Genomic DNA, 22,585 nt, shown 5'->3' with positions numbered 1-22,585 from the left:
GGAGGTTCTTGCAGGATTCATCACGCTGTGCAGGGGGAAGCTGGGACTTGGGGGGTCCCCCATTGCATCTGGGCACCCCCAGGCCCCATCTCCCACCAGGCCCTGATGGAAAAACGGCCTCAACCAGCACCACATCCACCCGCAAAACCCCACGGGCTGCACCCACGCTCTGATAGGAATCAGCACCCACAGTGTGGGGATGAGCCGCAAGCGGGGCTGCGGGTCAGCAGGAGAAATCCCACTAATTCAACACGCCCCAGTATCCCCCGTGCTGGGACGGATTGTTCCCTGCCCTTTCCCTCATCGCACTTTGCCCAACGCCCTTGGAAAGACCCCAGGTTTCTCCAGCGCTGCCCTCCCAGTCACACCCCATGTGTTGAGCTTTGGGGCGGGGGAAGAGGCGGGTGGACCCCCAGGGCCCGTGGATGGGGACATGGGGACACCCCCCCCTCCACCGGGCACCCCCTGCCCGACAGCCCACGCTGCACCTACCGAAGAGCGAGGTGCGGGATCGGCCCACGCGGGTTTGTCCGACTCCCGAGCTGTGCGGTGACCGCGGCACTGACCACCCCGTGGGGTGGGGGCTGTAGCGGGGGGCAGGCAGGAGGGTGCAGGCAGACCCTGCAGAGCGCGGGTAGCGCGATGTACAGGCAGAGCAGGCAGCGTTGACAGAGCCCGGATAGCTCAGTCGGTAGAGCATCAGACTTTTAATCTGAGGGTCCAGGGTTCAAGTCCCTGTTCGGGCGATATGCCTTTTTCCTTTTTTCCGACTATTTTTTTTTTTTTTTCTCTTAAAAGCCTTTTACACCCGCGGCAGAAGCGGCTCTTTCCCCTGGCGGGTCTCGGCTGTGCCTCCGAACAACTCTGGCAGGGAAAAAAACAAACAAAAAAAAAAACCCCACCCCAAAAAAAAACTCCCCACAGCAAAATGAGAAAAACAACTTCGCCCGAACAGGGACTTGAACCCTGGACCCTCAGATTAAAAGTCTGATGCTCTACCGACTGAGCTATCCGGGCTCTGCAGAAACCACCACCGGCCCACTTCTATCAGCGCGCGCCGGCACGAGGGGAGCGCTGTGCTGCGGGGGGGGGGGGGGGGGGGCTCACACCGGGCCGGGGGGCGACACCGGGGGGCTGTACCGGGCCGGGGAGGGGGCGCAAGGCTGTACCGGCTGGGTAGAGGGAGCCGTGGGAGGGCTGGCACTGGGGGGGGGGGGGTGCAGCTCTGTGCCTTATTAAGCGGTTACGGCGTGGGGGTATCGCACCGGGCCGGGGGGGCGCGTGCTCCGTCCTACAGCTCGGTCCTCCACCGCAGCGGGGGGCGGACGCGCTCCCCGCGCGGGGATCCCGTCCTCTCTAGGGACAACTTCCGGGGCGCTCTATGGCGCGGCCCCCGCCGGGCCGGGCGCCCCCGCGGAAGCGCCGGCGCAGCCATGTTGCCTACGAGGGGAAGTGGCGGCCCGGAGCCCCGCTAAGATGGAGGAGAGGAGCCCTCGGGGGGTGTAGGGGTGTCCCCCCGCACACCCCAACCCCCCCCCGACCCCGGGCTGCCGGGCGACCTGGGGCCCATGGAGCAGCTATAGGGTGAGCCCGGGGACCGAGCAGGCCCGGCCGGGGAGGGCGGCGGGGGTCGGGGGGGTGGGTGGTGGTGAAGGCGGCTGAAGAGCCAAGGGCGAGGTGCGGTGGGGGGAGCCGGAGGTCCCGAGGCGGGGGCGGCAGGCAGCGGGTCCGGGGGTTGGGCCTGCCGTGTCGCGGGAGCCTCGTACGTGGCGCCTGGCACCGAGGGGGGCCGGTGCGCTGACAGCCCGAGGAGCCGTTGTTGCGCGTTACCTCGGGGGCGTTACTGCTCGAAAGTTGTATTAACGGGCAGAAAAAAAAAAAACCCATATCGGTGAAATCTCCAAACGTTCCCGTTCGGCTGAGGAAGCGGAGCGCCAGCAGCAGCTGACCGCGGCCGAGCTGTGCGCCATTCCTTCGGCTGGCGGGCTGCGGCCTCGGGGAGGCATGCTGCAGCAGCTAAACGCGCTTCCAAACTTTAAGTATTATTCTAATTATATTTCCTGCTGAACACTTTTAAGGACCTCTTGCTGTTGTCTGACAGCTTACGGTTTGCAGTTAGAGGCTGTTTATACCATCTGTTCCAGTAATAAAAGGAGACGCAACAAGTGTTTCTGCGTTCTTGCATCTTTTCCAGAGCACGCTTTTTGCTTTCTAATCTTTTGCATGCCTGAGGGTTATCTGCAGCACTGCTAACTTCGGCAGCATTTAGAGTAGAAGTCTCAGAGAAATGAGCTATGACCAAAGGAGATCTGACAGGGGATGTCATCTTTCACACCATGACGTTAACCTTGAACCCCGCCATGCCTTTCCAGGGCAAACCACCACCGGAGTCGGTGCAGTTTAATGGTTGGAAGGTCGCTGCTCTGCTAAGTGCAATATTAACAACAAGGAAGTATTTTCAAGGAGGGATTAATAACTCTGAGATCAGATGTGTAATGTTTCACACTTACATTCATATCCCAAGTGCCTGCTTCTGCAGAAGCGTGCTGTGGACTCTGGGTGGCAAAGGCATGAAACAGGACTCGGAGGGAATGCCTGTATATTTAACAACTCTGTTAGTAGAGCAAAAGCACCCAGATGTTCAGCTATACATAGACTCACAAGTGAAACATCACACAGCTAATCCTGCTGAAGATGTGATTAAAATAGGGGTTTCCTGTCATTTTTGACTGCTGAAAAAAAATAGGTGATTATTAGCTTCAGTTTGACTCATAAGTTGTAAAGTACTTGGCTCAACTCTGAAGTGAGAGGAACAGCACTTCAGGGTATTTATAGCCATTACCTAAAGAAGCTTGATTTTCATGATCTAATTACTTCTTGGTCCATGGTTGAACGCATTAAAACAGTGATTGAAGATTCCCTTAAGGAAATGTCTGCTGTTGGGAAAAGCAACACCAAGAAAAGCCCCATTTCATCTGTTAAATAGAGGTAAACAGAGACAAGGGCATGCATGGTGGGATGTGAGTGCTGCCCTGTTCCAGACATCAGCAGCAAATACTGTCAGCAGCAGCTGATTTAGAGGAGGTTTGCAGAGCAATTTGCCAGTGTGCCTTTAATTGAAACAATCAGTTTTGGTTTTCTTCCTACTTAACATGCTTTGCAATAAGAAGTGTTGCATAACAGTTGTATTTGTTCACTACTAACCTTTATCGAGGCTTGGCTAATTTTGGTGATTAGCAGACCTTTAGGGAACAGCACACAATTCATGGCAGATGCATCATGTCAGCAACAAAACTCAGGTGAAATTCAGAATTAAAATGGGGTTTGTATTAGAACATCTGCATTTTACTCCAGATCAGTTGCCAAAAAGGAACTATTTAAAATCGGTGGTTCAGCTAAATATTAAAAATAGTAGCCCTTGTGTCTCAAGCCTTGCCTTCTGCAAGCATCAAAAGCTGTGGTTTAGTGGGGTTTTGGTCTCTTAAGAAAAAGGAACTTTTACTCACAGAACAGGCAGATGACTTGTTCCTGTAGTGTGCATGACCATATAAAGTATTCAAATGGAAAAAATTATTACTTCATGACTACTTTGTGATTCATGGTGTCTCGGAGTCATTAGTCTGGTCCAGTGTCATTTTCTTTCATATGTGGCTCCAAAGCTACAGAGGGGAACAGCAGTAAGTTCACTGGTGCTTCTTTTGGTGGGCTGCAAATAAGTTTAGACACTTCAAAGTTGTGGGGTAAAATATTTGGCATATAATGGGTGGGAAAATAGACTTGCAGGGGAAGTTAAATAGGGCTCACTGAGCAAGAAGCTTCTCAGTTTTCTAGGAATTTCCACCATTTGTGTTTCTGGCCAGCCTGTGTACAGAGGGTGGTAACAAGTGAGATTTTCTGTCTTGGCAGGGCAATGCCTGGTGGCTGCTTCCATAAATCCTGTGAGTATCTGCAGCCTAGACATGTTTTAGAGCTTGCATGCTTGGGAAGATAGAAATTAATCTTGGGATTACTGAATGCTAATTAAAGGAAGTAAGTTTGATTCTTAGTATTACTAAAGAAAAGTACAATTTATCTGTAAAGACTGGAGGCAAGGCACTAACTTGCCTGCCTTTCTGTAACAAAGCCAGTATCGAAACAGTTAAAGTGATCTTTAGTTGACTCTTAACCTAGGGGTAGCAGAGTCCTTTTCCAGGAATGCAGGGTGGAGAGGAAATCCAGTGCTTTCTCCCATTCTGGCTGTTTTTTCACACCAACTCAAGCTCTTTATCAGAAGCTGATGTATTTAGCGACTCCCCTTTCCTGACCAGATGAGTTGGAGGCAGGAGCGGTTTTTGAAAGAGCAACTCAGAGCTCAGAGCATCAGCAGGACCGGGAGCCCAGCCAGGCACAGCAGAGCTCCTGGGGAGGCTTCGCTGAGCACCCTCCGGGGCTGCTGGAATCGTTCTCCCGCACAAGGACCCACACATCCTCCTTGGCAGGAGCAAAGGGACTGAGGCAGCAGCTGGGCCATCCTAGTGACACTCCTTATAGCAGAGAGGTTCAAGGTTGGTAAGTTTGTCTGCAGGTAGTACAAAGTACAGCTCGGCTCGGAAAGGGTAAAGGATCCTGTAGGCAGTTTGTGTTACAACATGTTTGCATTATCAAGTAGAAACCTTAGTTAAAATTTAAGACACTGATAACATGGAATTGGTTTTAGCTGTTACAAGTCACTTATTTCAAGTTACAATCTAGATCTGATCACTATCAATGTTATTTACCAAACTTGAACATTTGATACACTGTAATCAAGCTTTCTTAAATATTTAGAGATATGTTTGATCTTTGGGAATGATTTTATTCCTCATAGTGCCTTACTTCAGAGCAATGTAATGCTATAAGAAATATCAGAAGCCTCTAACAAGGTCATTTTAATAGATGGGGCAGGGGAGGGATAGAACAGTTACCAGTGGTCAGTAACTTGGATTGGTGCTAAAGCTCAGATTTGTCATTAATGAGGTTTCTGCACTGCCTGCTAGATAGATGTTCAGCCTGTTTTGTCTGCATCTAAAATAGTTGGTAACATTCCTCAGGCATAAGTCTGGTTATTTTGCTAGTATTCACTTTTTGATGTGGCTAATCATACTGGCTCACATTCTTTACAACTGATGTAGTAACAAGTTCATTTACTATATCTGGAAAATTCTGTGAAAGACAATGTAGATATTGCTTTGAAAATTTTTGGCTTCACATTTTCAACTCTAATTTAATCTTCTGCATGGATTAAAAGTTGACACTTGTTCCAGATTCTACAGAGTAAAAACTTTCCCAAAGTTGCATCTACATAGGCAAATTCAGGAGCCAGTCTTTTTAGTTCATGTCATGCTCTAGCCTGAAGTTTACCAAAACACCAGTTGCAGGGCTTGTTTCTGTATTGCCTGCAAAAGTGCAGCCAGATTGACATCGAAATGGAGATTTTATTGTAATTAGGTCCAGGGACACTGCAGTTTTACAGTTATATTGATCTGAGCTTTAGTGCTGAGACTGAGGTCAAGACTTAAGTTCCTTCTCCAGCAGGTTCAAGTTACTTTTTTTCAGTGCCTAGTTAACTTACACCATCCTTTCTTTTTAAATATAAAGAGGTTTTTAAACCTGTTGCATATGTTAGATTAAACCAGATTGTGCTGTGAACATGAGTCATTACAGATCATTCTGCATGTGAAGCTGTGCTCTTTGGGTGGATACTGAAACTGATAGGGCTTGACAAATTCAAATAGCTGCAGGATTTCCCCTTTTGTTCCTTTCCAGGAAGGCATCATTTCACCTGCTCACCCAGTAATGCTGTTAAAGTTGTTAATTTATAGCCTGCATCTAGTCATTTGGGATGAAGGCTGCAGCAGCTTTAGCATGTTTTCAGCTCTTAGAAAAGGAGGTGGGGAATGTGTTGATCGTTGCCATCAGCACCAACTGCTCCTCCTTTTGGGCAAGGAGAGGGTTGCTGTCTTGTAAAGATTTCCATTGTGCTTGGTTCTGACTCAGCTTCTATTCCCCCCCCCTCGAGATTTCACCACATTAAGAGTTTGCCAGTGGCCCGATGGAGACTGGCAGGTCCCCAAGTTCCTCACCACACTGTGCCACTCCTAGAGATGGGCAGAGTCAAAGCACCCTCAGTGCCACAGCAGGTTTGTCCCAGTTGGTCTGACATGGCTGTTTGTCAGGCACTGGGCAGCTGGATGCAGCTCAGTAGGACAAAGATCAGTTTGGGCAGAGCAGGCAAGGGGCACAGTAACATTAGCATTGTTCAACAGTCATGCTGTATGCACGCAAGGCTAATTTTAAACACTGATTTCCTGAAGCTTCTAAGAAGTGGAAGTGGTTAAGGGTTTCTCAGGTTAACTGGTACATGAAACTTCTCTTTACAGGTTTGTACTGTAAACAGCTAATCACTGCCACAATGACATCTTCAAGCTCTGCCCAGCATCCAGCAGCCGAGAATGCCTGCAGAATCACACTCGGACAAGTTAACCAGGTAATTATCTTTCCCACTTATCTCAGTAATTTCTTCCATCAAATCAAAGCTCTCCAAGTACATTTAAGTAAGAAGAGTTTAGCTTGATGGAGTAGGGCTTTTATCCTGAGGAGTTGTGTTAGCCTTCACTATCAGATCAATGATTTATGAACATTTTAAAGGAGGAAGAAGGAAAAAAGCAGTTAAAACTGGCTATACAAGAAGTTGTATAATGCATGTTTTTTGTGCTGGACCTATACTTGAAGAATTCCACATACAGCTTTCCTCCTAGTACAGGACTCCGACAGTTGTGTTGGAGCTTTGTAACCTTGTAATGCATCCCTGTGCCTTTTCTGGAGTCAGGTATTGAACAAGTAGTACTCTCATTATTGACTATTCCTAGAGCATCCCTGGAACAAGAAGTAGTTGTAGCTGCAAGCCAAGGTCAATGTGGCCAGTGTGTGGTTTAAGTATAGTAGTCCGGCTCTGTCACATCATGTTGGTAGCCAGTTAGAGAACAGAATTTTGCAAACCATAACTGGAAAACTCCGGTCTAAAAAGTAGGAAGGTTTCTCTAAGACAAGCATCCAACCTCCCAGAGCCAGTTCATTGCAAAAAAGCTTTCCCACAATATGAGGGGATGTGGCAGGAGTCGAAATAAGCTGATGGGAAGTAAAGAGATCCTCCCATTTGGGGCTTATTTTAGAAGCTTTGAAATGTAGCCAAGTCCTGTGCAGAATTGATGTATATGCTTATTTATTCAGCTCAGTCTGCATGAAAAAATAAGTAAATAGGCTCTGATATTAGTAGCAAAATATTGATTGCCAACACTCAGTGTCCTATGCAGTGTGGAATAAACACTTCCATTTTTGCTGTACTGTAATAGCTAAGGGCCCATTTTAAAATGATCAAGCTAACTAGGTTGGTTCTTTAATCAGAAAGAGATGCATAACAAGTTACTTCAAAACCCATTTGAGAGCGGTCATTAGAGAAAGGAATGAATGCAAACACATAATTTCGTCTTATTAAAAATCATGTGCTGATACAAGCACTTATTTCAGTTGTGCTAAGCTTTTTTTCTACTGAAAAAGCTGTTCTTGAGAAAGAGACTTGGAGCTGGACACAAACTGTTCTGTTTCTTGAAAATGCATTTAACAGACATAATAATGAGAAAACAGGCAGACCAGACATATTCACAGAGGAGATTAATTTTTTACAGAATTAGAAAACAGTGGAACAAATACCATGCCAAGATACTGTCTGATAGCTGGGTGACAAATTATATTTATGACAAGCAGCCAAAAATCACCTCTCCTTACCTTGTGTGGGAAAATGGTGCTGCAGCTCTAGCTGCCTCTTGAGGAGCTGTTGTAGGGCTTCCTTTTCTCTGGAAGAGAATTAGAGACTGCAATTGCATTTATATAGGCAGAAAGGAAGGGTGGGTATGAGACCCAGCTGAACCCACCTAGCTTTGATAGGTGAAGGCCTTTCCTAGCTAGCACAGATTACATGCCTTGAGAGCATAAGGCTTGTCAAAGTGTAGGGGAGACAGCAGTGAGCATCGTGTGCTGAGGACTGGACTTTCCGTCCTGTGACAGATTGAAATATCTTGTTTATTAGCATCTGATGGATAAGGAGAACGGAGGAAGAGATTCAGTGCGGGAAACGTGTGTTAGTGTCTAATACTGTACGCAATTGTGTAGCATTCAGAGAACAGTGAGGGCTTTCTGATATTTTTAGGGAACACAAGGCATCAGATCATGTGGTGGCACTCTCCTAGGAATTGTTAAAATTCTTGTGGAATAGATGAAGTAGCGACGTAGGGGGAAAGCAGCTATTTAAAACTTGCTACTGTTTTATATAGCATCATCTGTCTCATCTGCTACTCAAAGCTGCTTGGGTGTGTGGGTGAAACCTAAAGGGATTATGGAGCAGTTGCATCGTTCCCAGAGTGCTTTATATTTGATATAATAAAGATTTTGGTTGATGAGTGAGATCCACAGAAAGTGCAGGTTGTGATCCCTGGTGTTAATTAACCACACCTGGTGTTGAATGCAGCCTTGTTATTATGTGCCTTTTCATGGATCCTAATAAATACATACTCCTAAGGTCTGCACAGAGCAGACCCGGTTTGGTCACTGCACTAATTGAGAAAATTCAGGCATGCTGCTCTTGAAGTGGCAATCTGAATGCACCCTCATTGCTCCTAAATATATGACTCAGTACATTTGGTTAGTCACTGCCTAGGACTCCATACCAAGGGCCTGAGTTTCCAGTCTTCCCTCACAGGATGAATGACATCAAAGTTAATGGAACAATGTGAGTGATTAAAGCCTTTAGAGCTGGCTGCCCAAACTCCTTTTCTTTTTTTTTTTTTTTTGTCTTACACTTGAGTCAGAATGATTGTGCTGATTTTCAGTCCTTCTAACTTCTTTTTAAGCATTTGTCCGTGCAGATTACTTGTAAAAAAAGAATACCAGCCTCCAGGAGGTTAGCCTGAGGCTAGCAGTGTTTCTCCACACTTCCAACTCACACCAGAGTTTCTCAGCTCTGTGCTTGGCATGACAGTCTTGACTTGGGCAACTTGGGTTTGTCAGCCGTGCCAGAGTGACGTGCTTTCTGTCATTCAAAACAAAACTCTTGTGCTTTGTGTTTTAGGTGCGACCCAAATTGCCGCTTCTGAAGATTCTACAGGCTGCAGGTGCCCAAGGTGAAACCTTCACACTGAAAGAGGTGGGAACAGTTTCTGGGCACTGAAACTGTGCCTGTCACTGGTTGGTTGGGACAAATGGCTCTTTGTGGGAAGGGATGGGATTGGCTTCTAATTTTTGTGTACTTTGAAGCCCTATCTGCAAAATAGGGATACCTTACCTGTAGGGCTGTTGGGATTTGGTTGATTGTAAATTGTCTTGAGAGCCCCCCAGGGGAATTGGAATAGGAGTGTGAAATATTAAAGAAAATTATCCTGGAAAACCAGAAACTTCTTTAGAGAAAGGAGAGATGGGATAGCCACATTCCTGAGAGCGTGTAGGAGATTCTGTTTCATTGTCCTGCTCTCTGCTCAGTGCATGAAAGCCTTAAAAATAAAATTCTAGTTGATATTTTTCTTTAACTTTCCTTTGAAATGGCTTGTCAGCTAAACCTAAGAGACCCTGTGAATCCATTTATTTTAAGATTAAAATGCAATATGTGTACAAGATTAAAAAAATGACACTGACTGTGATTTACAAGAGTACCCTGTCTGCAAAGAATTAAATGCAGTGGTTTTTCATTATGAATGTGTCAAATATTCCTGCAGAGCCCTGTGACTTATTTTAAACACTTATGCATTTAAATAACTTATTTAGCTTCTAAAAATTTTTGCAAAAACAAATTGAATGGTTTAAATGGGGGGAGTTGAGTATTAAATGCAGGTTACTTGTATAGATTAACATTTTAAGGCAGTTAAGTCAGTTTTTTCCGCAGTGAATGGAATGCTGTTAGCAACTTTTTGGTGACACTCTCATTCGGGAGGGTCACTTTGGTGGGTAATGGGGTGTGGAGCCTGCCTGTATTGTGCTTGATGCACTTAGTTTTTTCTTCTTGTACTCTGGATTCCTCACTGTAGCTGGCAGTGTCCGCTGGCTCTCAGAGGATGTTTCCTCTCCATCCTTCTTTGTGATACTAATGCACTTATTTTTGCATCTTGCAAACTGTCTCCTGAGGGACAGCACTGTAACTTGTGGTCATCCTTTAGTAGCAGCTTATGCTTTTAACTGGGGATACCTTCTGCCTCCTCCCCACCCATTTCCTTCTCTTCTTTACTCTGACCTGAACAGCAGCAGTCTCCCATCTGCAGCTGTCACTGAGGGAGACTGCCCAGATAAAAGTGTTGTCACCGATGTCGTGTTTCGTTTTAGTGTGGGATAGCAGAGCAACTTCTTTTTATCCATCTTCAACTTGGTTTTTCTTCTTGTCAAGGGTTAATAGTTACAAACCTTATAGCAATACGGTAAAACATAACTCCCTTGGTTTGGAGGCACCGACAAATTGCAGATGCGCGTAATAAGCTGGTACTATGTGACTTGCACGGTATAGGGTTGCACTATCATAAAATTTAGTATCATAAACTAAAGCAAATTTCCAGGATCTTTGGTGGTTTAGTTTCAACTGCAGATATGGCTAATGGTATGTTATGTATCCACAGGTTATGCATTACCTAGGACAGTATATAATGGTGAGGCAGCTATACGACAAAAGGCAACAGCACATGGTCTATTGTGGAGGAGATCAGCTAGGAGAACTGCTGGGACTGGAGAGCTTCTCTGTAAAAGATCCAAGGTAGGAAAAAGTGACCTTTAACATATGTTGTATTATAGAGGTTGCTGAGACAGGAGACTCTTGGTGTCAGTGTTTCTGTTCACTGTCGCCTAAACCTCCGTGAATACCAAGCAGCCTGCTTAGTGGCTTATTGCTAATGCATTTGACAAGTTTGACTTTAGCGCCTAAGTTCCGAAGAGCCAGTTCTGAATGGTCCAGGCAGTGAGCTGCTTGAGGCGACATCTTTCCCCACTTTTATTTCTGCATCTTCTCAAGCCCTTGATGTCATGTTTAAGTGAAAATCTTGATCCTTCAGCTAAGTTCTGAGCTAGACTTCTCTGTAGCAAGCGTTTAGGAGTGGCAGAAAACCCCCACTGCAGTTTCCAGTGTCTCTCTGGATAATAAAAGAGAATTTCTGTCCTTGGTTTAAAAGGGTAACGCTGTTCGGTTTTGTGAGCTTACTCAGCTGTTGCCTTCTTTCCCACAGCCCAGTCTATGACATGTTGAAACGGAACCTGACTTCTGCTGCAATGGCAGGTAGGTTTGTCACAGAATGGGCAAGTATATTCAATATAATGTTGATGTAACTTGGGTAAGTAATGGTATTCAGAAAAGAGAAATGTTTCTGAAGCTATAACAAACTGCTCATGAAGGCTTTGACAAGACAATCTCTTTGAGTATGTGTCTTTTCTGTGTGTCCACCATCCGTAGCTGTGATATGAAATCAGTTAGCTGTTTGAGTGACGTGGCTGCCTATAACCAATGGCCAAACCTCGGAGCAGCAGACACACTGTCTGGAAGCATGCTGACAGAGCTAAATACTGTGGCTGTACAAATCAACATGGCTGAAGTATCCCGTCCAAATCATTATTGATTTCTCAGTCTTTTCTCACTTTCCAAGCATGCTGCGACTTCTCGCTCTCACCTTGTTTTATACTTGCATAGGCTTGAGACTGACTAAGAGTGCTGGAAACCCAGCCTAGTTCTGCAAGCCAAAGAGAACTGCACTCTAATTGAACACTTGAACCTTTAAAGGTCACTGTTACTTTCCCAGCTCGTAAGAGAAATTAAATCTATCTACTTCAAAAGTCCTTCAGTCATAATTTAAAATTTATTCTTAAATTAATCTCAGCTGATGGCTTCCTTGCAGCCAGTTTCCATTGAACGGCTGGTAATCTTGATTTGAAAAACAAAAAATTCTGATGAAACTACAAGTGTGCAAATCATGAAGGAGCTGCACCGGGAGAGTTGTGGAGTCTTGTGCCATACTTCCTGGGGTCTCTAAGCAGATAATATGGACTAAGTTCTTCATAAGGGCTTAATCTATTTTTGCACATGTACATAAAAGCTTGTGCAAATTTAGAAACTGAGAAAACATGGCCCTAAACTGCTTAGTCCTCTGCTTTGAGCCATGTATTGGTGTCTCCGAGGTCCCCCTCCTTTCTCCATTTTATATAGAAGAATCTTACTAAGTAGACTCTCATCTAAACACGTTACCTACAGAATAACTGTGTGAGTGCCGTTTCCCTCGCTGGTGATGCCCTCGCCTCTTTCCTGTAGGCAGTGTATGTGGAGAGCAAAGGATCCCAGCGAAACACTCTCCTCTGCTGCTCTGTCCCCTTCTACTTGGTGTGTGCACGTGGCTGTGTGTGTGTGCCTGGGTGTGCATGTATGGTCCACTCATGGTGTAACTATTTTTAAACCTGCCAGAGGAAATACAGTTCCTTTAGGGAGATGATCACTGAGTTATACCACCGTGTCTGCATGTGTATGTGTGTGTGACTATAAAACGAAACAAGCTTGGCAGACCAGACCTTTGATGAATACATAGTGAGGATGACTCTAGGTATTGTTTTTGCTTCATCACAACACAGGAATAACTAGAAGTGCCATAGAGCTTAAAGAGGTCTTCGTGTGTCATGTTTTGTAATAGCTGCTCATATTCATTAGCCACATCAGTGCTTATCAGCACATCATTTTGCAGCTTATCTCAGCCACTTCTTTAAAGTACGCTTGTAGAAAGAAAAGTGACTGCAGTACATCTGGGTAATAAAGTCTAAGCTCTTACACAGTATTGTTTATCAGATGGTGTCCTTGCTTGGCTAACTTTCACTCAGGTATGACTCATGAGGTGTATTTAGGAATACCTCACTTCAGGGACATTTTGTGTTCAGTTTCTAGTCTATATTGGCTTGGAAAAAGGAAGCCTTCCAATAAGTGGAGTGTCTTTTCATGCAGTGTTTAAGGCTAGTTTGAGTTATTTATAAAGTGTTGGAAGGGTAGGTCTTTACCTCTTCTAATGCCCCTGCAGAGCAAAAGAAATTATGGATGAGCCAATTGTCTTCTGTTTTCCTTCAGGTATTAAATAATCAGTGACTGCAGGAGCTGTAGGGTGGTGGAAAGGAAGAAAGGAAAGCTGAACTAATGCACGGAGGGCAAAGAATGTGGGATAGAGCCATGTCATTTTGTGGTCCTGTGTTTTGGTCCATTTTATGGACCCCTTTCTGATCCACTTTTCTGCCTGTAGCAGCAGTTTTCAGTGTCTTTATCTCAGTTCCACGATTCATGCTGTGAATCGGAGTGTTCATGTCTGCCTGGCAGTCAGCAGGGAATTTCTCTGCTAAATTGAAAGGGGAGCAAGCAGGAACCATCCTTGCATCTTTTGTTCTCTAGCAAGTCATTCTGTTTAAAGAGTAGACTTCCTAAGTGCAGCTCTCCTATTATGTAGAAAGATTTCTGTTAATTTGATTGTTCTTGCTATTTAGGTTGGCCTTTTAATTAACTCTTGGGGCCAGCGTAATCGTCTGGATTAAATTGTGTTATGGATGTGTACACAGTTACCCAGGAAAGAGCTTACTGTGCATGGAATTTTCCCTTCTTTAGTCTAGTCATTGTTCTTCATGCCCACACCCTTTAAGAAAGGCAATTTTCCTGTCTCAGCCTAAGCTGAAAGACATGGGTGTCCTCGGGTATTTATAAAAATCTTACTCTTCTCTGTTTACCTTCTTCAGCATGGACCTGATCCAGCCTTCGGGTGAGAGTCCCCATGCTCTGTTGTTGCTCTGGGTTTCTGCTTCCATGCAGACCTCTCGTGTAAAGGACGTAGAGCTTGCGACGGCAGGGCAGCCTGTAGGGAAAAGAATAGTTTTTCACATTGGGAAGAAGGTTCTTGTATGCTGTGAGGTTTCATCAGGCTTCATCTCCGAGGAGGCACAGACTCTGTATTCCATAGGCGAATGCCTTCATATGTACCTAGCGAAGCCTAGGGGATACTGGAGTAATGCCTCTCTAGGAGATAGCCAGCTCTCTAAGGAAGAAAGGGCTCTGTTTCTCTTAAAGGGTTACTTAGAGGTCTGCCAAGCCTGGCTCGTTGGTTGCTTGCTGAAGACCCTCTGTGTTGTGAGAATGGTTATTACCAGGGAAGGTTTTTTCTTTTGTTTTACCTGCCATCTAGATGCTGCACAGAATCTCGCAAAGGAACAGAGCGTCGATAAGCCAAGCCAAGACCAGCTGAAGGTAAACCCACTGCCTGGTGGTTTCTTTTGTTGTACAGAGTGCCCCTTCTCTGTACCTGTGCATGGTGGACTGCCAGAACTTTGTGCTGCTTGGCTGCCAGGTCCTCACCTTCCTGAAAAGTTCTTGGAGTCCACAGAGCAGGGACAGAGTGACCCTTCTCTGTTCTCTTCATAACAGAGTACCAGTCTCTGAGCGCGTTTCTCTGGGGTGTAGCACTTCTAGTCCTCAGTTCCTCCAGCGTGCTCTGTATTTTCATGTCTTTCCCCCCCTCTCTCCCATCTCCTCTCCGAGTAGGAATTGCCAAATAATTAAGCTTTCTAAAATGCGTGAACGAGTTTTGTGTTTAGTAGGATTGTTTTCAGAAGCTTTCAGGCAGAATCTGAAACCTAGGAAAAATCTTTGCACATTCAAACTTGTTTCCAGGTATATTTTGGGATTAAGGTAGTCTGATCCGGGAGGTGTCTGTTCACATTGGGGGCCAGAGAGTCACAAAGATCACAGTATTACTGCATTAAAGATGGCAACTTTTGGACTTTTGCCAATCTTAAGATTTTTCCTAGGTTGCAAGTATATTGTTTGTGCTGATTACAGATGCATTAGCCTTCTTAAAGGGTTAATAGTGTGTAGTTTTTGTTCAGAAACTTTCATTTCTCTTCATAACTTCTTGGTCTTGTACTGCAGCTGGTGACTCGGAATAGAAGTGCTACATCCCCTTGTCCCTATACGCTCTGATGGACTAACATCTGCTTTTTTCCTTCCTTCGTGCAGTTTAGCCGTCAAGAAGGTTCCGACACTGGCATCATGGAGGGTGAAAGCAATGCTTCTGCTTTGTCTACCTCAGAGCAAAAATGTGAGAATTATGAAGGTGAGTGGAGCTTTTCTGCAGTACCACAATGTGTACGAGCTCTTCTGCTCCTTCTCCAGTGTGACACATTGAGCTCTGCATCAGCCAAATGCTGGAGGAGTGTGTTGGGAGACGAATAAAAACCTGTTGTGGAATATAATCTTTAAAACCCATCATTTTATGGTAAAGATTGGGAGAACCGCAAAGTTCGCCAAAGGTATTTTATGATAGATGCGTTTTCTAGCTTGGATATTTGGTCTCATAAATAAACAAACACTTTGAATAAAAAGGCAGGTTAAGCCCCAAAAGCACATCTATCACTAAACAATGCCATGAAAAAATCTTACAGACCTTGCTGAAGGGTATTTTAAATGCTGAAATTATCCTCGTATCTATTTATCTTCCCAAGGGACTCTCTCCTCTGATTACATAGAACACAGCCTGAGCAGTTTACAGTCATTACCTGCAAACCAAACAGGGAACTGAATAACAATGGAATTTTTTTTTCTATCCAGCTTAAGTGTAATACAGCTCCTTCATATTTAGACATTTCCTTTGGTTTAACGTCTGGGGATTTCTTGCTGGTTCACTCATATGGATTTCTGATGTTACGGAAGCAATTTTCCTGTTTTTCTACTTTCTATTCTCACGTCGTTCTCATATCAAGGAACCTAATTTGTAAACCCAAATCTTCTTTGCAAGTGCGGGTATTTCCAGATCACATGAGAGCAGAAGATATTTTCCTGGCTGCATGTACAAAGGAGGTAGAAACAGTCCTTGTCTGTGCCTTTGAAACTCCTGGCACTGAAGAGAGAGATTCAAGGTTATCTTGAAATTCAGACTACTGAGTTTAGGATCATAGACTAAACTGCACAGGCTAAAACGGAGGCTGAAGTGTGGGGTTATGGAGGACGGATTCTTTCCTTCCTGCTTCCTATTTTAAGCCTGGTTTCGGAATTCAGGAGCTCCCATCACTGGAAATTTGAACCGAATTCAAACCAGTTCTTTCTGCATCTTAAGTCACTCAAGAAATCCACTCAGCGTTGACTTGGGTAGAGCTCTGAAAGAAGTGTTTGTGTTTCTGTATTGAGTCTTAAGGTAAAGCTAAAGAGAATCTGTACCGTTATAGAGACACTGGGATGCTTCTCTGACCTCTGATGGCTGTGCAGTGACTATTTTGCCACGTTCACTTGGGTAGATACACGAGTACAGATGTGCGGCAGGTCTAACATCCCAGTACACTCATACAAACCCCAAAGCTCTTGGCAGTAACTGGCTGTAAGGAGCAAGACAGATTTCTAAAATCGGCTGGGGCCAAATTTTTCTCTGCTAGTCTCTTAAATAATGTAGGTGTGGCATGACTTAGATTCTACTTGGCTCTTACAGACAAAGACTTAATAGAAAACCTCTCTAAAAGCAAGAAGCCTAAACTGGACCTAGTGTTTGAGGAATGGGATGTAGCTGGTCTTCCATGGTGGTTTTTAGGCAACCTCAGAAGCAATTACAAGTCCAGAAGTAATGGATCAACAGATATTCAGACTAACCAGGTGTGTAGACATTTTAAATAGGTGCGCTGTATTCTTTTCCTCTCCTCTTTTGGGTTCCAAGTAAATAAAATATTCTTGTTCTTTCTTTCCCCTTCCCACTCCAGGATTTTCAGCCTCTCCCTTGTGTGTTCCTGTCCCAGCCTTTCACATCAGGTGGTTGGTTACCTTTAGTGTTCTTAAATAACCCAGGCGCTCTCTGAAGGCTGTGTTCAGCCATTGGAGGTCCTTCTGCACTCCAGAGCAGTGGTCGTATTTCAGGAGTTTCCCCTCTTCTGGGTTGAAAGTTGCTATTGCAGGTGGCTGTAGCGTGGTGGCCAGCTGCTGTATGACCAGCTGGCAAGGGGAATGAGTGTAGTGTTGCTTGTAAGAAGGGGTGTCTTTGTGAGAGTAGAGAGCTGCCCCTTTCTCTCCCAGGGGTGACTGGAGAAGCTCAGAAGGCTCTTAGTGAGGAGAAGGGGAGAGGCATCCGCTGTGGTGATGGTCGCGGTGCTGGTACTTCTGCTGCTGCTAACCTGAGCACTAAGTGGTCTCTTCTGTTTCTTCTCCAACAGGACATAGACACTGCCATTGTTTCGGATACTACTGATGACTTGTGGTTCCTCAACGAATGCCCATCAGATCAGAGCAGTGCTGCAGTCAAGGTGGAAACGCTTGACTGTGAGGAAGTGAAAGAAGGTGACAAAAAGGTACCTCTTCAAACAGCCACAGTGCGTGTGTTCCACAGGTTGGCCTTCGTTAACTGATCTCGTGGAAGTGCAAAATCCTTTGATTTTCATCTGCCTTTTGGTGCTGTGCTGGTTTGGGAGGAGCTAGATGTATAGTCGTCCAGAGTTTAAACTGTGTTTGGAAAAGACTGTCACCATTCCATACATGGGGGGATAGCTTTCCTGTGTAGTCAGTCTGCTTGGGTTTTGGTTTAAATGCATGTATTTTCAAGGCAAACGTAATTTAAAATTAATTAAAACTCCAGCAGCAACTTTACTGTATTTCTGGCCAATATCTGCAAGGCTAATAAATGAAAAGACTCAGAGAGGAAAATCTCAGTTTACGTTGTGTTAGCATTCAGTGTAAGATAGGCTGAGTCTGCTAGCTGAGGTGGTAGGAGGATCAGTCACAAGAGTAATTATTCAAAGGTGTGTTAGAAGGGTTGAGTTCATGATTTCTTCCATGGAACTTAGTAGGACTGTTCAGATGTGTCTGTGTTTGTAGTTACATGATTCTTGTGTGCATCAGAGAGAGGTATGAGTTGACCAAAGGAGTATCGCCCAGCAATAGTTACTGACAACAGTCTGGAATAGATACTGTACATAAAATGGCTTTTCATTCACTTGTAGAAATAATTTAATTATCACAGCGATTATATAGTCATTTTAGTTTTGATGTACAGTGCCAGGCACATCATAATACAGATTATTGCACCTGTCTAACAATGTTTCCACTCTTTCCAGGTGACCGAGGATGCATGTTTGCATGACTTGGAGGATTCTCAGTGCTTAAGTGATGACACAGATACAGAAGCTGCTTCTGAGGTCAGTGTTCCTTGCTTGGGGTGTGCTGCATCCCAGCTGTAGTTGGAAAAACTTGTCCTACAGCTACTACTGGTTGTGGTAGGAAAAGCTGATTCTTGTATGGGTTTCAAAGGCCAAGAAGAGCAAAAAATCAAGCAAAAAATCCTTTTTTGTAACCTGCGTGAAGGAAGGTTGTGTCAGGCTCTGTTAAATTCTAAACTGAATGGGCATTGAGCGCTGGCAGCCCATGAATGCTCTGACCAAGTGTCTCTCCTGGCCACAGAGAGATTAGGTCCTCAATTTCCAGCATGGTCAGTCTAATTCTATATGAAGTTAGTATTAACAATATCCATGCATGTTTTAATAAGGTTAATTCTGTATTGTCCTCTGAAAGGGAATCTGGAGTATAGTCCTTGGCAGAGATTCGCAAATCTACAGTAAGCACTGTGTAATCACTGAAGTGCTCATACTAAAAAAAAAAATCTCATTAGTGGAAATTTCTGTGTCAGGATCAGGGTTCCACTGTGTCCTGGGTATCCAGGCCGGCTCTGAAGCTGTCACTTGTTTTGTGGTAGTCTCTGGGATGAGAAGAGAATCCACTTCTCACCTAACCCCGTATTTCTGAGCTACTTGTATGGCCTTTGTCAGGAGGAGAGCCTGCATATGTGCTGGTGTAATGTCTTTGCCCTTGCAGTGGCTCTCTGAGGGCAGACCACAACTCTTTTTTCCTGTTTAAATGAACAAACAAGGTGGCAAGAGAGAACAAGCAGTAATTACTGGGCTGTCACCCCTCCCCACTACCCCATTCCTCTTCTGAATTCCATCATGATAGATATTGAGAGACATCAAATTTGTGTTCTTTCATCTGTCCCTTTTTGCTCCCAATCCTGCAGGCTGCCTTTTGAGGTTTTGGTGTAAGTCAGCAAAAGTGTATCGTGATACTCTTTGCAGCTGATGGCACCCAAATTTTTTAGCATAATTTTCTAGCCTGTGCATGTTTGACAAATTAAGATGTCCCTGGCATTGGACAGCTGAATCATAGCTCTGAGCTTGGGCAGCTCTTGCCCCTGCTATGTGGGGTAATTAAGTAAGCCACTATTATTTGTGCAGATTCAACAGATGCTAAGTGATTAGTGAGTCTGGGAAATATATTCCTGACTGATTCCAGGAGCTCTACCCTTGACTTTAGCGTGAGATACCGAAAATTCAATAAACTGCACAGCTTGAGAACATTGTATTCTTCCGGAGTGCTGAAGGCTGGGAGGAAGGAAGGACAGGTTTTAATGCTTAAGGGATCTGCGTCTGTAGAACACAGAGGGGTAGTAAAATTCTCTTCAGGCTTTCTGAGGTGCTGATATTCAAACTAGCAATCATGCATTCACAAGCTTATACTTGGTAATAAATGTCCTTTTTTTGATGAAGCTTCTTTGCTGCTTTTCCTCTGTAGAGGAAACGAGTTGTATGCAAGAATACACTGACTTGCTACTGTTTTTGTCTGCCTCAGGACTGCTGGCAATGCACCAAATGCAAGAAATTTAACTCTCCAGGCAAACGGTACTGTTACCGCTGCTGGGCCTTACGGAAGGACTGGTACTCAGATTGTCCCAAACTGGCTCATTCTCTTTCTCTGTCCAACATTGATGCTATGCAAAACAAAAACGATGATGAAGGGATAGATGTCCCAGACTGCCGAAGGACTATTTCTGCTCCAGTTGGCCAACCCAAAGACCTGTACGTGGTAGAGAACAAATCACGTGTAGATCCCTGCAGCTCTATTGAATCTTTGGATTTGGCACGAGAATGTGAAAGCAAGGAGTCTCTGTTGCATTTCACTGAGCATAAAAAGGAGGAAGAAATACAGTCTTTAGAGAGTATAAAAAAATTACTGAATCCTTGCTTCTTATGCCATCACAGACCACGGGATGGGAATATTGTCCATGGAAGGACTGCTCACCTTGTGGCCTGTTTCAGGTGTGCAAAGATGCTGAAGAAAAAGAGATCACCTTGCCCAGTGTGCAGGAAAGAGATTGAGATGGTGATCAGGATCTTTATGGGGTAGTTGTGCCAGTTTGGGCCTTCTCCACCAAAAGATAGCACCCAGGTTTTCTTGCACTCGCACAAACCCTAACTTCAGAGCTCAGCCAGTGAATACCAAAGAGAATTAAGATTCAAATCTGACCAAGAACACTGAGGAATTCTCTGCATTAAATGAAGCAGCGTCTACTTTTCGATATCCATTGAAATTCAAGCCCATAGGGAGCAGGGAGTGACTGGCACGTTGGTATCAATGCCCTAGCTTTGAAATTGTCTAAATCTTCTCATTTCAGTTCAGTGATGTCACTAGGATTCTCTGTTCTGACAGCTGGTCCTTGCAGAAAGCAAGTTTTGGAAGGAGTTAACAACTTTGGCTGTTGGAGTGGTATTCTCCAGTAAGTCAAACCCTGTGCAATGCCTTCTGAGGGGGGGAGTCTGTGTCTGAGACATATATATGCAGGGGCGGGCAGGGATGGGAAAGGGGGTGGGAGGGAAGGGTAGACCGATGTGTTTGCAATTTAGATAAGCCATTTCTCCAAGAATCTGTTCTCCTGAGGGCACTGAGAAGTAAATAACCTGGTTTCTGAATTATTTTGGTTTTCTTTAACGTAGGTTTGTTAGATAAGGTGAAGGTCCTCTTGCTCCCAGACTTGAAATAAGTCCTCCCAAACTTTTAATCTGTAGCCTTCCCATTCTCCAGGGCTTTGGAGGGCCTGCATCACAGAGCAGTAGCAATAGTACCTTCACCTTTCACATATACAGCCATTTGAATTCAGTACAGTGCGTAGAATAAACCCTGTTTTGTCATCTTCTCTATAATTCCCTCTCTAGTCTAGGAAGTACACCTGAAGAAAAAAAAAAAAAGAAAAAAAAGAGACAGTAGTGCTCATAGAGCCCTGCAGCCACGCAAGTGGAAGGGCCCAGCAAACTGCGACGGTCAAATTTGTTTCCCTGCAAAGATACCAGAGTAGATGCTGTATGCAGATCCACTTTATATTTTTGCATAGTATTGCAATTATTTCTGTGTTGGCTATAATTTAGACTATTATTGTTGGCTGTTATTTACAGTTGTATTTTAAAGATTGGAGGACAACCATCTGGAGTTTTGGTGCACTATCTGTAAGTCCGTAGGAATCGATCCACATGGAAAAGGTGACTTACTGCTCCCTTAACTAAAGAGCTGTTAAATTGCTGGCGATGCACTTTAATCATGCTGAGATCAGCAGCGTTACCGCCTGGAATCACCGAAGGGGGTTCCTGCCGAGTAGTTTCTTTCCTTTTCAGGTAGTTTCTTTCCTTTTCAGGTAGTTTCTTTCCTTTTAAGGTAGTTTCTTTCCTTTTAAGCATCTAGAGCTCAACAGGGTGCATTGTGGCACTTCCAAATACTGTGAATTCCGCCTCGCCTCGATTACGTCTAAGAACAAAATGTTTTGCTAAAAGCTGTTTTACTGAATTGTTCAGATCTGGCTGTACTGAAAAACATGTAATTTGTGTTGACCAAAAAAAAAGAGAGTTTAAGTTCCAGTAATGGGGTTGAATAGCCCTACCAAAATCCTGCTGAGATTTGTGTGCAGCTTCCGTTATTAAATGAAAATTGTTGTCACTGTGGCAGTTTGTGATAAAAAGCAAGTCTGCAGGTTAACTTTCAGTGTAATGATCTCTGTGACTTCTTGTTCAGTATAACCATGGTGTTTACAACATGCATTTGCCAAGTTCTTAATTATTTTTAACTGAAATAGTTAGTGGACCTAAGATAGCACAATGTTACAGTTGATTTTCCTTCCTATAGAAGAATAAGCTATTGCAGTGCAACCACATTGTGTGTAGCTGTAACTGCCCAGGTTGTAGCTGGGGCTTGGAGGGAGGAGGGGTTTTGGTGCAGGAGAAGCGGAGAAGAATGTTTTATTTCTTTAAGTTAAGCCTAGGTATAAACAAGTAGCAACCTACCAAGAACTGCTCTTCTGACACTTTAGGAAGTGCAGACATGAGATATGGATTGAAGAACGAGCTCAAAGCATTCAGCTGCAATACTTAGGTTGCGTTGCAGATGAGATGGTGGCCAGGCGATGCTATTACTTTCCTTTTTTACAGATGTAACAGTTCATGTGGTGTCTTAATTCAGAAACCTGTTTTTTTGAAGAAGCTGAGCATTTACCTAAGATTGGTGTGAACTCGGTTTCTCTGGATTGTTGTCTTGTAGCAGATCATGCTGCTTTCCTCTTACAGTGGTTTTACTATGAAGTGCAATATGAGAGAAAAGGGCCTTGGTAACCTTTAGCAGTCATTGCTGCATGCCTGCTAGGAAAAGTGTTGAGTGCAGCTGTCTTTCGATGCCCAGACTAAAAAGATTTAT

At 44.4% G+C, this 22,585-nt stretch overlaps 1 protein-coding gene and 2 non-coding genes across 8 annotated transcripts; 2 read left to right on the top strand and 1 right to left on the bottom strand.

Moving 5' to 3' along the window:
* The first annotated feature begins 673 nt into the window (after window positions 1–673).
* TRNAK-UUU (transfer RNA lysine (anticodon UUU)) lies at window positions 674–746 on the top strand. Its single transcript has one exon. It is a non-coding gene; the product is annotated as a tRNA-Lys (tRNA).
* Window positions 747–944: 198 nt separating this feature from the next.
* TRNAK-UUU (transfer RNA lysine (anticodon UUU)) lies at window positions 945–1,017 on the bottom strand. Its single transcript has one exon. It is a non-coding gene; the product is annotated as a tRNA-Lys (tRNA).
* A 380-nt stretch (window positions 1,018–1,397) lies between these two features.
* Window positions 1,398–20,919, top strand: MDM4 (MDM4 regulator of p53). 6 transcript variants are annotated; one of them, XM_075776019.1, is made up of 11 exons: window positions 1,398–1,584; window positions 6,399–6,505; window positions 9,143–9,217; window positions 10,671–10,804; window positions 11,271–11,320; window positions 14,238–14,299; window positions 15,068–15,164; window positions 16,530–16,690; window positions 17,242–17,376; window positions 18,139–18,219; window positions 19,703–20,919. In XM_075776019.1, exons 2-11 carry the CDS (start codon window positions 6,431–6,433, stop codon window positions 20,255–20,257), a joined length of 1,425 nt encoding a protein of 474 aa, XP_075632134.1. In that variant the 5' UTR covers window positions 1,398–1,584; window positions 6,399–6,430; the 3' UTR covers window positions 20,258–20,919. The 6 variants fall into 6 exon arrangements, with proteins under 6 accessions (XP_075632134.1, XP_075632135.1, XP_075632136.1 ...); XM_075776020.1 differs by lacking the exon at window positions 1,398–1,584 and adding an exon at window positions 4,235–4,544; XM_075776021.1 differs by lacking the exon at window positions 1,398–1,584 and adding an exon at window positions 4,235–4,548.
* The last annotated feature ends 1,666 nt before the right edge of the window (window positions 20,920–22,585 follow it).

The sequence above is a fragment of the Balearica regulorum genome, chromosome 25 (assembly GCF_011004875.1).
Source record: "Balearica regulorum gibbericeps isolate bBalReg1 chromosome 25, bBalReg1.pri, whole genome shotgun sequence".
In the NCBI taxonomy this organism is placed as follows: Eukaryota; Metazoa; Chordata; class Aves; order Gruiformes; family Gruidae; genus Balearica; species Balearica regulorum.
The sequence above is the reverse complement of the archived record's forward strand: the minus strand, read 5'-3'. Positions and strand labels throughout refer to the sequence as shown.

Bases quoted from the DNA above. Each gene is read 5' to 3' on its own strand.
- MDM4 (XM_075776018.1), top strand. From the start codon at position 13,796: ATGGACCTGATCCAGCCTTCGGGTGAGAGTCCCCATGCTCTGTTGTTG. The intron at 14,300-15,067 runs GTAAACCCACTG...TCCTTCGTGCAG, and splicing joins CAAGCCAAGACCAGCTGAAG to TTTAGCCGTCAAGAAGGTTC. The intron at 17,377-18,138 runs GTACCTCTTCAA...CACTCTTTCCAG, and splicing joins TGAAAGAAGGTGACAAAAAG to GTGACCGAGGATGCATGTTT.